Raw genomic sequence first — 14599 nt, 5'->3', positions numbered from 1 at the left:
CTGAGCTCATGAAGCCGTTACGCTTTTCCTCTGGTAAACTCAGAAAATATATCAGATTTAAGAAGAAAACAAAAACTGGAGACAATGGATAGGAAATAGCGCCCCCTTCACTTCCGGAGTGCAATGGTCCCATTTCCAAATAAGGTCTGAGAGTGACAGAGCTCCGCCCCCTTCCTGATTTACAACCAGATTTATTGCATCCCATGTGGTTTGCACTCCATACCAGTAGGTGGCGGCGATGCTACTAACAGGAAAACCAAGAAGAGGAAGCAGAAGAACCACATGTCCAGGTTTTCCTGGGTCGCTTTCGGAACAATTCGGATCTCTGTTGTTCAGACTGTCATGAAAACATCCGATGCAGGAAAGAGTTTCTGTTTCCGGCTGCAGAGTGAATGTCGGTCAGTTGGTGCCTCTAACTGAGCTTATTGGAGGTTGAACCAGCAACCCAAAGACTAGAGGACAAACTTACCACAACATGGCCTCAGAAAAACAAAAAGTTAATATTGAACTGAGCTTTTTGAGTTTGGTTTTAAGGAGCCTCCTGATGTCTGTCTGAGTCTGCAGGACCAAACAGATCCAGTCTGTTCTGCAGCTGAGTGGGAAGAACCTGCAGCTCTGGCAGCTTCAATGTTCCTCCACATGATGACTCAGCACATCCATTAAAGCTGAGTCATCATCACTGAGTCTTCAGTGGATTTAAGGATCAAATTCTTCAAGTTTTATCCTGAAACTCTTTACTCTCATTCACAGTAGAGACTTTTCTCCCTCATTCATAAAACCTCCCACGTCACGGCGTGATTCCGCTCCAATCAGCGCTAATTGGCCGCTAATCAGTCGCTAATTGGCCGCTAATTGGCCCCATCACCGCCCAGCGACAGCAGCAGGTGAGCTCCTTACCTGCGGGAGACGCGGAGTCCGCAGCTTCACGCACTTTTCATTCCTCAGGCGGAGGAAGAGAAAGCGGGAGTTGTGTCCGACATTAGGCGCAGCTGCTTCCGTCCAGTCCTCAGTAAAATCCACTCAGCAAGAAACTGAAAGTTTGAATGTTTTGCTCAGACATGCAGCGGGAAGCTGAGAAGGTCCGACCATAAAACGATCTGCTCTGGTCTGGGACGGAACCGGGCTTTAACCCGCAGGATGGGATGGAGGTGGGGTGGAGGTGGAGGTGGTGGGGTGGAGGTGGGAGTGGGGCTTCCCTCCACGCTGCTGGACTTTCACTTTCCCAATCCTCGCTGGATCTGTGAGGAGAACCGACCCGAGCCGGGGCTCCGAGCCGGGACTTGCGCTGCTCTCTGCCCGCCTGGATGGCGTCTCCGGCGGCTGCGAGGCGGAGGATCCCCCGCCTGCTGGTCCTGGTCCTCGGCGCGCCGCTGCTGCTGCTGCTGGCCTCCGCAGAACTGGTGAGCAAACTGGTTCCCAGCAGCTCGATGCTGGGAACCAGTCCAGGTTCTGGTTCTGCTGTTCTGTTAATCAGGTCAACTTATTGATTAACTATTGGTCAGATTTGATTGAAGTTTCTGTGTAAATGAACATTTACTCTGGACCAGGTGAGTCTGTTTGGATCTGATGATTATTATAAATTAAAACTATTGAATGTTATAAAACTAGTTAAATTGCTAATATTAATATTAATGAAAAATAAAATCAATAATCAGACATACTTATATAAGTTTCTAAAAAATCATAATGAAATATTATATTGACAAGTTAAAATTAATACAAAGGAACATTAATAATGAAAATAACTAACAGTAATAATATAGAACAATTCGCTGGTAAACAGATTTTACTGATTAATATTGTTTTTTTTATCTGACCTGCTTCTCTAGTTTTGTTGTTTTTAAAATAATTCTTAAACACTTTTGTTGTTTAACAATCAGCACGTGCATTTCCTGTCATGCGTAAGAGATCGTCACTGATTGGTTGGTTGTCAAAATGTATTGTTTGAAGCGTTTTGATTGGTTAAGGCACCGGAAGTGCTTTAAATGCGAGGCAAAAAAAAAAACTGCGTAATATTTACAGGTTTCCTCATATTTTGTGAAAATCTACAATTAATCGATGATAATCCAGAATAATTTTCAGATCATTTCTGATCGTTTCTGTCCAAAATCTTTTTGACTTTTTTATGCTGTGTTGAACAAAACATACATTTGGTTCATGTTAAAGCTAAAGTCGCTAAGCTAACTGCTGCTTCGGGACAGAAGAAAACCGAACAGGAACTGGTTCGGAACGGGAACTGGTTCAAAACAGAAACTGGTTCAGAACAGGAACTGGTTTAAAATGGGAACTGGTTCTGAACGGGAACCTTGTTCGGAACAGAAACCGATTCAAAACTCGAACTGGTTCAAACCAGGAACCGGTTCGGAACAGGAACTGGTTTAAAACGGGAACTGGTTTGGAACAGGAACCGGTTCTAAACGGGAACTGGTTTGGAACAGGAACTGGTTTAAAACGGGAACTGGTTCGGAACGGGAACTGGTTCAAAACGAGAAATGGTTCAAAACAGGAACTGGTTTGGAACAGGAACTGGTTTAAAACGGGAACTGGTTCAGAACGGAAACTGGTTCAAAACGAGAACTGGTTCAAAACAGGAACCGGTTCTAAACGGGAACTGGTTTGGAACAGGAACTGGTTTAAAACGGGAACTGGTTCGGAACGGGAACCGGTTCAAAACGGGAACCGGTTCGGAACAGGAACTGGCTCAAAACGGGAACCGGTTCAGTGTTGGATCATCAAAATGTTCGTCTTTTCAGCTGATCGTCCTGCAGGAAGAGAGAAGATCAGACTTTAAGTCCGTCTGGTTCTGAACTCAGGCGGGTCTGTGTTGGTTTAGTTAATCTGTTAGTGGGTCAGCCCTTTGTCCTAGTGTGCTGTTACAACACACACACACACACACACAGAGCTTCCGGTTGTTGCACTGGGTCGTCTTGTCGGTGTTTTCCAACATCCACTGCAAACTAAAGTAGAAAAGTTTAACTCTAATGTTGGTTTTGAAATTATTTCTAAATCATTTTTGAAAATTGAGACAAAAAATTAAAAGGGTGCGGAAAAAAATGAAAAATAGAGAAAAAGATAAAATGAGAGAAAAATAGAAAAATGAAGAAAAAAGAAAAACGTTAAAGGTGAAAAAAAAAGTTTTTACAAATATCTTCAACTTTATTTAGTTTTAAGCCTGGAAAGGGATGACAGGTTTTCTCCCAAACTGAAGACGTTTATGTTCATCTAAATTTGTTGAATCCTCATAAGAATCATAACGGTGTAAATCTGAGGGAAAAATGCAACGTCATGAGTTTTTATCCGGGTCGCAGGACGTGTTGCTGCAGGGAGCAGATTGGAGCGAGATCCGTCTGTCGCCATCTTTATCGCAGGAAGACGACAGTTTCACCTGCTGGTTACAAAAGGCGTTTGTGTTTGGCCCTGGGGGCCCCTGAGACGCCGCCATCGTGAGAACGCACCGATGCACAGCAGGCGCGACAGGAGGAGCTGAATGCAGCCGGGGTTCCAGCAGGAGGAGTTCCTCAGGGCTCCGCACTGGGGCCCATTCTCTCCTGCTGCCTCTCAGCCTGGTGATAACTGATCATATCTGTCACGTTTACCTTCCTTTGAAAAACCGAAACACCTGAATGAAATAAAAACTGATAAAACTGAATGAAATAAAAACTTGGAGATTTGTGTTTGTGATGTTTGCACTGCGAATGGCCTGACCTCTGACCTTCAGCTCATCCAAAATGCATCATTTCTTTTATTATTTATGTATTTCAGCTGCTCATTGTTCCAATTTTTAATTTTTTTATTTATTCATTTATTAAACTGCTCATCTTTTTTTCCCTTTACTTTTGATCTTAATTGTTTTCTGTTTATTTATTTCAGCTTCCTGCCTTTATTTTTATTCATTTATTATATTTAGCTGCGCGTCTTTCATGTTTAATTCATTATTTATTTTGATTCGTCTTTTAACCGGATCACAAATCACTTTTATTGGTGACCCTGAAACGTTTTTTTAAAAATCTTATATTCTATAATGTATGATAAAATATTGTTCATATGAGTGAATGTGTTTCATTTTACTTGAAACTGTTCTGGTTATTAAGCTAAGCTAAATCAATCAGAGCTAAGCTACATTAAGCTAAGCTAAATTAAACCACATAAGGCTACAGTAAGATAAGCTACGCTAAGTTAAACTTAGCATCGCCTGTTTTTGTCTCTTCAGGTCTGTCACTGCACCGGGAAGTCCCGCTGTCACTGCGAGGGGGTCAAAGGTCAAAAGGTGAGCAGGTCTCCTCTTTAACAGGTGGGTTAGAACATCTTTCACCTTTAACATCCGGGCTATAATGTGGTTTCAATTCAAAGCTCTTAATGTATGTAGTCGTTCAACACAAAGGGAAATATTTCCAATAAGCTAATCAGATCAAAATATCACGTAAAAATAAAACAGACTCACAAAAAGGTCAAATATAAAGAATAAAACTGGACATTAAGGGCAACATTTCAACATAAATATTTACAAAAACAGAGTGGTCCGGTCCGGAGGAATGTCCCACTGAAAATGTTTTATTAAAACATTTTCAAAACATTCTTCTATATTTGAGCATTAAGACAAAATGTTTATAATTAATGGGAATAAAAAAGATGAAGAGTGAAGTTATCAGATACTTTCTGGGTTTGTTAGAGCAGTGATGATGCTAACGAGCTGACGATGGGGAGACGCTGTGCCGAAGCAGAAAGTGAGGGGAGGATGTGAGAAGCTCATACATGAGTGTGATTGACACCACTAAGACCCCTGCTCTGATTGGTTGTTTCTGACTGAGCTGTGTATTTCTGCAGTTAGTGCTGGGAGAAACAGGATTATCTGTCTCTTACTAAACCGTGACAACATGGTGACAAAGTTACAAACAGCAGCTTCAGATAAAGTTCCACATAAAGATGTTATTAACTGAAAGGTTGGGGTTGGGGTTAGGGTTAGGGGTACAGTGAGGGTTGGGGGTTAGGGATTAGGGATTAGGGTTGGGTTAGAACTGAGTTTAGTCCGAATGTTCCTAAGGAAATGTTCTGCTGCTCTCAGCCGATTTATCGGACCAGAATTGGCAGTTTTGTTGCTGAAAAACATTTTCCAAACAGTGCGTTGGTAAGGAAGTGGTGGTGATGCTGTGGGCTCTGCAGCAGACAGACAGATATTGTCTGGAACCTTCACTGCAGACATCACATCAGATCTCAGGTCTGATAAAGATAAATGAGCTCTTTTGAGATAAATGAGATCTTTTGAGCTCATTTATCTTTATCAAAAGAGCAAAAGGATTTTAATCTGCTGCTGTTGTGTCTGTGAGAGCATTTCCATGCCGTCTTGGGGCGACCTGCAGGTCTAACTGGGTCAAACGGGGTCAACATCTGATGAATGGAAACGAGACTAAATGTTTTTTTTATCGCCATATTCAGTCATTTTCTGCATGTATTGGTAGTTTGTATTAGCACACTTCCTCTCTATTCATCTCTCCTATAAAAAGATCGGCAGAATAAAAATGTGAGGTGTGCAGCGGTTTGTCTTTGCTGCCGCCTGATTGGTCCAGGGCATCGACACCTGGGACCACCCAGGTACCGACGTCTGAACGGCCCGGTTCCTGTTGGCTGAACATGAAACGCTCGTCTGTTGCCCTGCAGCGTGGAGGAAAAGCTCGCTCTGACTCAGGACAAACCCTGAGTTCAGGAGCGCTGCTGCCCCTCAGTGGACAGGAGGAGAACTTCACCTGTTTTTCTGTCGTCAGGGAGAAGCAGGATACCTGGGAGACCCAGGACTTCCTGGAGTAATGGGATTTCCTGGAAGCGAAGGTCACCTAGGGTCACCAGGAGAAAAGGTAAAATCCTTTTATAATTGTTGTGCAGCTTGAATTTGGACAATTTAAGAAAGTGGAGACTTTTTTCCTGTTGTTTCCTCACAGGGTGACCCGGGAAATGCAGGCAGTCGAGGAATTAAGGGCTCTCGGGTAAGACTGATGATGATGATGAAGCTGAGGTCAAACATCTCTCTGTTTTTTCTTGAAAATTTAATTTAATCTAAAATAATTAGTTTGTTTTTGAAAATTTACATGAATCTACAGTGGCTCAAATCCTCCAGTTAATATTTTGGTCCTTTGTTTCCAGGGAATTCCTGGAAGACCAGGTTTTCCAGGACCTCCAGGTCTTCCAGTAAGTCTTCAGAAACATCATCACTTCGAAAACAATTTACAGACATTTGAAGAAATGGTAAATGGACTGAACTTATATCGCGGTTTTCCAGTCATTTTGACCACTCAAAGCGCTTTACACTAGAGTCACATTCACCCATTCACACACACATTCATACACCGATACGCAGACCGGTAGGCAATTTGGGGTTAAGTGCCTTGCCCAGAGGCACATCAACATATGGCAGGAGGAAGCTGGAATCGAACCTACAACCTTCCGATTGCAAGACGACAACTCTGCCACACAACCACAGTCGCCCAGAATTTGCTAAACATTTGAAAAGGATTATTTAAAATAAAGTTGCTGTCTTGATTTTGATCAAATACATTTTCTGCTGTGTTGCTGCTTTTCATTTTCAGGGCCTTCCTGGACATGAAGGGCCACTGGGTCGACCCGGACTCCCAGGATGCAACGGGACAAAAGTACAGATGGATTTATTTCAGAACTGACTCTGTCCGGTTTGACCCAATTCAGTTTATTTACGTTAAATCCCTACAAAAAGTCATTTAAGACAGTTTAAACTGAGAAATAAAAGAAATAAAACCTCTAGATCTGAACATGCTCTGTGCCTGTAAAGTCTTCATGACGTTAAAATTTAAAATGTCAAAGAAAAAAGAAGCCAAGCAAATCAAGTCAGATTTTTCCCACATTTAATGTGACATGTAGTTAGCATGCTAGCTAATTGTTTAGCTTGAAGCTGTGATGTTTATAAACTAACAAATCCATGTTAAAAATATGACTTTGAAGAATTAACTCATTTTTCTCCTTTGACAGGCTAAATAACTCAAATTATCGCTGTTAAATTCAGACTGTAACTTCACAACATGAAGATTAAAGTCATGATAACGAGGTTTCTGGCAGCAACAAATCTACTCGCATCATCAGAATTTATGTAAATTCAAATAAAGATTAAGTTTGGCTGCAGTTCATATTTTACTACTCAGAGAAAGTGTGAATAAATAAAGTTGTTGGGTGTCAGGAAGATAAACGGGTTCATCATCAGTGTAGAAACAGAGCAGCTGGTTTGGTTTTCCGACCCACAGAGTTTCAGGGAACAGCAGAGTCTTCAGCCAAGTCCTGATGTTCGTCACAGTCAGATCGAGTTGGGTTTGTGTTTTCAGACCATATTTTTATTTAAATCTAATCAATCTGGGATGTTTGGGATCCGACAATCCTGTATTTAGACTCTGACAAATATTTCTGATCCACAGTAGCTTCTTCCCTGCATTTACCAGCAGGGGGCACCGCTAACCTTGTTTTGCTAACTGTAAACCAAAAGCTTTACTCCAGCTAAGCCAACTAGATGTTTACCAGAAGCTAATGCTAAAGCTGAACGCAGTGGAAAACTGCAGTTACAGAATGCTGCGTGTAGCGACCTCTCACTGAGTCGACCAATCACGTCTCGGCGCGTAGTAAACCCTTCAGCTCTCAGTGCATCAACTCAGATGTTAATTTAAGGTTTACTCACCTGAAAACTTACAACGCAGCACTTTAAAATTCACCCCAAAACATTAATTTAGTGGAAGCTAAGTGCAGCTAATGTTAGCAAAATGTTGAAATGCTAAGTGAATGTTAGCTTGTTAGCGTCCTAACAGAATGAGGCCTGCTGTCGTCTGCCAGGGGGAGGCCGGATCCCGAGGGGTTCCTGGACCTTCAGGACCGCCAGGACCACGAGTACGTCCTCTGACTTGGTTCAACTCAAACACATTAAACCAGACATTAGGGCTAACGGTGTGTGTGTGTGTGTGTGTGTGTGTGTGTGTGTGTGTGTGTGTGTGTGTGTGTGTGTGTGTGTGTGTGTGTGTGTGTGTGTGTGTGTGTGTGTTTCAGGGGCCCCCGGGGTCACAGGGCATGAAGGTGAGCCTCACTCAGCCTGCAGATACTCAGCTCGATCTGCAATAATTCAGTCATTAATGAAGGATTCAATCTCGGCTTCAGGGAGACTCGGTCATGATCCCCTTCAGGCAGGAAGTAAAAGGAGCGGCGGGACCACAAGGGCCAACCGGCAGAAAGGTAAACCACTTTTTGTTGTTATTATTATAGTGACTGTTTGTCCAAAAACTCCAGAATAAAAAACTTAAGACTTGAAGGTGATTAGTTTGTGGTAAAACATGCAAAACTTCACTGGAGGCCTGTTGTTTGGTGACCTGATCGTCTCACTGACCGTCAGACTCACTGGTAACAAACGTGACCCGACGAGCAGAAAGATGTTTCTACCTGAAACTCCCAAAATGTCCCAAAATGAAATTAGCAAATTACTAGGCAACAAACTTATTATAAATAACTAAACTTAAACAAAAGTTATAACTATAAATTAACCAGAAAGTAAATTAATAAAGCTAAACCGAATAATTAAAATTCTAAGCTTTAACTGAAGATGGAGAAACAGAGGGTTTAACTGACTGCTTCCTGTTTCAGGGGCAAAGTGGACATGGAGGAGAACCGGGGAAACCGGGTCGGCCCGGAGCCCATGGACTTCCTGTAGGCCTTACATTTGATTTCAAGAAAACTACGTATTTTGTTGCACTTAAAGTGACAGGAAGTTTTATTTTCCAGGGAAGACCAGGACCTGCAGGAATTCAAGGAGAAAAGGTTTGAATGTTTAAGTCGGAGAAACATTTCCTGATGTGAGATTGTTCCAAAGTTTAAATTCTAAAAAACATTTCAAACAAACAACAAATAACATGAATTATAACGTTTCTGTAAACAAACTTTTTTTTTTAAAATCTTTAGTTGAGACCAAAACAGCAGACAGAAGATTCAAATCAATAAATCAGCCAAATAGAAATCATGATTTTTTAGTTGATGTATCGCAACAGGCTGAACTGGTTTCTGTTTTCTGGGTTCTTTAATCTAAATTAGTTCCATTAGTGGTTATTAATGCTTATTAAAGGTTATTAAAGGTTATTAATGTTTATTCATGGTTATTAATGGTTATTAATGATAATTAATGATAATTAATGTTTATTAATTTTTATTAATGGTTATTCATGTTTATTAATGGTTATTAATGTTTATTAATGTTTATTAATGGTTATTAATGGTTATTAATGTTTATTAATGGTTATTAATGTTACAAATGTTTACTAATGGTTATTAATGGTTATGAATGTTTATTAATGTTATTAATGTTTATTAATGATAATTAATGTTTATTAATGGTTATTAATGTTTATTAATGGTTATTAATGTTTATTCATGGTTATTAATGGTTATTAATGTTTATTAATGGTTATTAATGTTTATTAATGGTTATTAATGGTTATTAATGTTTATTAATGGTTATTAATGGTTATTAATGTTTATTAATGTTACAAATGTTTATTAATGGTTATTAATGTTACAAATGTTTATTAATGGTTATTAATGTTTATTAATGGTTATTAATGTTTATTAATGTTATTAATGTTTATTCATGGTTATTAATGGTTATCAATGATAATTAATTATAATTAATGTTTATTAATTGTTATTAATGTTTATTAATGGTTATTCGTGTTTATTAATGGTTATTAATATTTATTAATGGTTATTAATGTTACAAATGTTTACTAATGGTTATTAATGGTCATTAATGTTTATTAATGGTTATGAATGTTTATTAATGTTATTAATGATAATTAATGTTTATTAATGGTTATTAATGTTTATTCATGGTTATTAATGGTTATTAATGTTTATTAATGTTTATTAATGGTTATTAATATTTTTTAATGGTTATTAATGTTACAAATGTTTACTAATGGTTATTAATGGTCATTAATGTTTATTAATGGTTATGAATGTTTATTAATGTTATTAATGTTTATTAATGATAATTAATGTTTATTAATGGTTATGAATGTTTATTAATGTTATTAATGTTTATTAATGATAATTAATGTTTATTAATGTTATTAATGTTTATTAATGGTTATTAATGTTTATTAATGGTGATGTGACCAAGTAACTTACCTGGAGTCGAAGGTTTCAGGCTGAAACTTTCTGGCTTTGTTTCAGGGTCTGGAAGGTTCCAGTCCGACGAGTCCCGGTCCGCAGGGCTGGAAGGTGACCGTCCGCTTCTGACCCACCATAACCGGTCGCCACAGTGACGACCTGCTGATATGTGACTGATTTTCAGGGCGATCGTGGCCCTCCAGGGATCCCCGGGAAGCACGGCATCAAACTCTACGCTGAAGGACCCAAAGAGCTGAAGGTGCGTCTGTTTCCGCTCCGGGTCTGAGTCTCATTCAGCCCCCTGCTGCTGCGCTCCATCATGAAACCGTGTGGTTCTGTTTCAGGGCGAGCCGGGCGAAGCGGGCCAGAAAGGGTTTCCCGGTCTTCCTGTGAGTTCGCTATTAAACCAGCCCAAGGTTTTCAGCTGATGTGATCATCAGACTCATTGTTTTGCCCTCCGCCTGCAGGGGGAGCCAGGGAGCCTGGGGGCGAAAGGAGAGAAGGGCGACAGAGGAGAGCCCGGCTCATTGGTGAGAACCAAGCAGTTTTATAACCAGTAACCAGAATCTGTCAGTAACTTGTTACATTTAATCAGTTACAGTTTCTTCAGTAACGTTTTTGGGGAAAATATACTTTTAGGGGTTTTTCTATTTGAACCCGATTAATTTTATGAAGCATTTCTTCTCTTACTTTCTGGGTTTTCTCCCCACTGAATGGAAAACAGAAATGAACCAGATCCACTCACCAGCAGTTTGTTTTCAAGTTTAATCAGTTTTAATTTATTAGGAAAAAAAGATTTTTGCCTGATTTTGTTATTTTGTAATTATTTTTATGAATCTTTTTGGTCCTTAAAACAACAAAACTTCAATTTAACTTCATATTTTGGTTTGTCTGATGATGTAACTCTTAAATATTAATGATTGATAAGTTGATCAGTACTTAAGTTGATATTTTACCAAATACTTTTTACTTTTACTGAAGTAAAAGTATGTTGAAGTAGTGAAATGTTCTCTACCCCCCTCTGCTGGTGACTCAGGCAGCCAACAGCTAATCTGAGCTAATCTCAGCGTTTTTGTTTCTGCTGCAGGGAAAACCAGGAAAGATGGGATTACTGGGAGAACTGGGACAGCTGGTAAAAACTACAGCCTTTAATTGAACTGCTGAAGTCAACTTCAGGTTTAGATCTACGTTTGATTCTTGTGTTTTAAATGAAACCATAAATGACAGAACAAACGTCATTAAAGGAATATTTTACAGCCACGATTCGATTGAGAATTCATTTGACCGAAGGATCCTGATGATTTCCTGCTGCGCGAATCAGAACAAATGGAGACATTAAAGAGTCTTTTCCACATTTGTTAGTTTTTAAACCTTAATCTTAGTGAATCACTTCCTCCCTGAGGGAGGGCTGCACTTTATTGACTTCATCTTGTGAACTCTGACCTCTGTGAGGCGCCGGTCCAGCTCGGTATTCCTGGGAACTCGGTAAAAACCCAAATTGGCTGCTAATTGTTCTGCGGTCCAATAAAACCGGGTCAATGGAACCAAAACGTTTCCAGCCGATTCAGTTTGATTGTGTGTGCAGGGTGACCCCGGAGACGTCGGCTTCATCGGCCCGCCCGGCCTGGACGGCGCCGTGGTGAGTTCATCAGACCTACAGGCTCAGAGATTCGCTCTGCGGCTCAGTTCACCTGGTTCTGTTGTTTCAACCTCTAGGGAGAAAAAGGCGACCGAGGGCCTGCAGGGCCCCCAGGAGAGGTGAGTGTTCAGCTGAGAGGGAACATTTCTGTCAGGTTATCAGTTCATCATGTCGAACCGAAGGAACAGAGGGTCAGGGGGAACCGGGAACCGTCCAGGGGGACCCGGGAACCGTCCAGGCGGACCCGGGAACCGTCCAGGCGGACCCGGGAACCGTCCAGGGGGAACAGGGAACCGTCCAGGTGGACCCGGGAACCGTCCAGGGGGACCCGGGAACCGTCCAGGGGAACCGGGAACCGTCCAGGGGGAACAGGGAACCGTTCAGGGAGACCCGGGAACCGTCCAGGGGGAACAGGGAACCGTCCAGGTGGACCCGGGAACCGTCCAGGGGGACCCGGGAACCGTCCAGGGAGACCCGGGAACCGTCCAGGGGGAACAGGGAACCGTCCAGGGGGGACCGGGAACCATCCAGGGGGAACCGGGAACCATCCAGGGGGAACCGGGAACCGTCCAGGGGGAACCGGGAACCGTCCAGGGGGAACCGGGAACCGTCCAGGGGGAACGACTGATGTTCTGACGTTGTGCTGCTGGTCTGACCAGAAAACTCTGCTTGTGTTTTTATCAGGTGATCTTTAATCACAAATCCGTGAAGGGCCAGCGAGGTTTCCCCGGGCCCCTTGGACCCGCCGGGTTCCCCGGGATTCAAGGTATCTACATTTTAATTCATTCATACGGCTCCAGAGCCTGTTTGTCTCATGTTCTCTAATGAATGATGGGAGTTATATGTGCATCAGTGAATTAACTCACAGAATCGTCTTCGGTCTTCGCAGGTCCGATCGGGTTCCCGGGACTGAAGGGCAAGTCAGGTACAAAATCAGAGTTCCTGTTGAACCTTAAACTAAACACGATTCATAGCTGCTGTTTTATTAACTGACCAGATCTTCTCTGATCCGTTTGACCTGAACTGATTTATGATTTAACTCGAATTTCCAAGGTAAGAAAATCCAACTGACTTATTGAGACTCTGAGTTGTAAAATAAGTCCAGATGACTCAGTGACTTACTTACTTACTTACTTACTTACTTAAGTAAGTTATAACTTAAGTCATAACTTACTTAAGTTATGAACACTTGAATCTATCCAAGGATTTCATTATCATTGCTTCTCTCTGGGATGGAGTTAGACTTTCCTCCATAGACTCGACCCACTTGAGTTTCTCCAGTCGGTTCTGCTTGGATGTGGCTCTAGCCGGTACTTCCACAGTCCGCCTCGGTCAGATTCGTCTCCATTTGGAAATCCTGCGCAGCTCCTCCGGGTTTTCTGGAACCACCTTGGTGGCGGTACAAGCTGTACCTCCCTGGTGTGGCGTAAGCAGTTTGATTGGCAGGAGGAATTTGTTCATTGGTTGGTGGATTCCTACTCGACTGCCAGCAGTTCCACAATCCAAGATGAAACTGTAGCTAGTTGACGCCATGGCCGAACCCCGAGGTCCAAACCTCAACCGGAACAGGAAACCTGCAACATACGAAGACAGAGTTCAGAGAAGATGGCCGCCCAACGGTTCAGACAGGAAACGGCGTCATGTCCCACCCATGTTCCCACCCTACCAATGGCCAATGGAGGCTTGGTTAGAACCGAACCAGGCATCAGCCGGGTAGAGCGATACCAGTGCAGGAGGACTGGTAACAGTGGGCCAACGCCGTCAGATTCCTTCATTTAGACATGAGCAGGATTGATTGACCCGGCTGCATCCACCCTCAGCCGGATCAGCTTAGGGTCACAAACATCTGACCTTTGGGCGGATGAGTCCAGCAGCGGTCCGATTTGAGTCCGTCCTGAGTGAAGTACGCTCGAGTCAGAGGGCAACTTTCCTCTGCAGACTTGAAGTTGGACTCATCAGTGAGAGACCAGAACTTCGCCTTAAAGACTCAGAGCTGCTTTGGAATGGATCAGGACTAGGTTTTTAACCTCTCTGTTCCAACATGTGTGTCCTTGAAGGTGAGGCCTCCAACGGACCGCCAGGTTCTCCTGGTCCAATGGGCTCAGTTGGACCCAAGGGGGAACCAGGACCACCGGGCCTGGTGGTTACCGGACCGGCAGGATTCACTGGAGCCCCAGGACCTCTTGGACTTCAGGGAGAACCAGGAGAGCCTGGAATACCAAGTACCCCAATGTTCTTTGTTTTTGGCTGATTTTGTTTTCAAACCAGAGAAAGAAAATTGGTAATTGTTTAATGAAACATAAATCAAAACAGTTCAAACTTTGTCTTTTTGTCCCCAGACGTGGACGTCGTAGGACAGGGTGATCCCGGTAGGAAGGGCTCAAAAGGCTCTCGAGGCCCTCCGGGGGACAAAGGGACGCCTGGGGAAAAGGGTGAGCAGATTTCAGATTCATTAAATGAGCCGTTGGTGTTTCGGTGAGCAGAGTGTGACCCGTTTCATCAGGTCAGAAAGGGGAGGTTTGCACAGACTGCCATGTTAAGGCTGGAACTCCTGGACCTCAGGGGCCACCAGGGCCGCCAGGTCAGAAAGGGTTGCCAGGTAAGAAGGATTCCACCTGGTTATTCAGGGGGCAGCGTTTCTGTAGAAATCAAACGCACCCTTCTGGGTTCCAGGTGCCGTTGGATCTTCAGGACCAGCAGGTGATAAAGGCTTGAAAGGAGCTGCAGGCCCACCTGGACCACAGGTGGGTTCTGGTCCGACGCTCATCGCTAAACGCTACGTTTTGATAACAAGGTTGTAAAATG

General features: G+C 42.5%; 2 protein-coding genes across 2 annotated transcripts in view; one reads left to right on the top strand and one right to left on the bottom strand.

The window, feature by feature from the left end:
• col4a4 (collagen, type IV, alpha 4) overlaps nucleotides 1–1080 on the bottom strand; it is a 32091-nt gene extending 31011 nt beyond the window's left edge. The window contains exon 1 of the mRNA XM_055028024.1: nucleotides 898–1080. The gene's annotated coding sequence lies outside the window, so the exon portion shown is untranslated. The remainder of the gene's footprint in view (nucleotides 1–897) is intronic.
• A 132-nt stretch (nucleotides 1081–1212) lies between these two features.
• col4a3 (collagen, type IV, alpha 3) overlaps nucleotides 1213–14599 on the top strand; it is a 30360-nt gene continuing 16973 nt past the window's right edge. Inside the window, exons 1-24 of the mRNA XM_055028023.1 lie at nucleotides 1213–1400; nucleotides 4211–4267; nucleotides 5760–5849; nucleotides 5934–5978; nucleotides 6136–6180; nucleotides 6579–6641; nucleotides 7840–7893; nucleotides 8050–8076; nucleotides 8158–8232; nucleotides 8638–8700; nucleotides 8776–8811; nucleotides 10219–10266; nucleotides 10340–10414; nucleotides 10500–10544; nucleotides 10623–10685; nucleotides 11243–11287; nucleotides 11741–11794; nucleotides 11872–11913; nucleotides 12479–12560; nucleotides 12684–12719; nucleotides 13852–14016; nucleotides 14134–14226; nucleotides 14298–14393; nucleotides 14468–14538. Of these exons, the coding sequence (XP_054883998.1) occupies nucleotides 1305–1400; nucleotides 4211–4267; nucleotides 5760–5849; nucleotides 5934–5978; nucleotides 6136–6180; nucleotides 6579–6641; nucleotides 7840–7893; nucleotides 8050–8076; nucleotides 8158–8232; nucleotides 8638–8700; nucleotides 8776–8811; nucleotides 10219–10266; nucleotides 10340–10414; nucleotides 10500–10544; nucleotides 10623–10685; nucleotides 11243–11287; nucleotides 11741–11794; nucleotides 11872–11913; nucleotides 12479–12560; nucleotides 12684–12719; nucleotides 13852–14016; nucleotides 14134–14226; nucleotides 14298–14393; nucleotides 14468–14538 (1566 nt within the window). The 5' untranslated portion in view covers nucleotides 1213–1304. The remainder of the gene's footprint in view (nucleotides 1401–4210; nucleotides 4268–5759; nucleotides 5850–5933; nucleotides 5979–6135; nucleotides 6181–6578; nucleotides 6642–7839; nucleotides 7894–8049; nucleotides 8077–8157; nucleotides 8233–8637; nucleotides 8701–8775; nucleotides 8812–10218; nucleotides 10267–10339; nucleotides 10415–10499; nucleotides 10545–10622; nucleotides 10686–11242; nucleotides 11288–11740; nucleotides 11795–11871; nucleotides 11914–12478; nucleotides 12561–12683; nucleotides 12720–13851; nucleotides 14017–14133; nucleotides 14227–14297; nucleotides 14394–14467; nucleotides 14539–14599) is intronic.

The sequence above is a fragment of the Poeciliopsis prolifica genome, unplaced genomic scaffold (assembly GCF_027474105.1).
Source record: "Poeciliopsis prolifica strain line A6 unplaced genomic scaffold, Auburn_PproV2 SCAFFOLD004, whole genome shotgun sequence".
NCBI classification, from domain to species: domain Eukaryota; kingdom Metazoa; phylum Chordata; class Actinopteri; order Cyprinodontiformes; family Poeciliidae; genus Poeciliopsis; species Poeciliopsis prolifica.
Note: the sequence above shows the minus strand (reverse complement) of the source record. Positions and strands in the feature narration are given on the sequence as shown.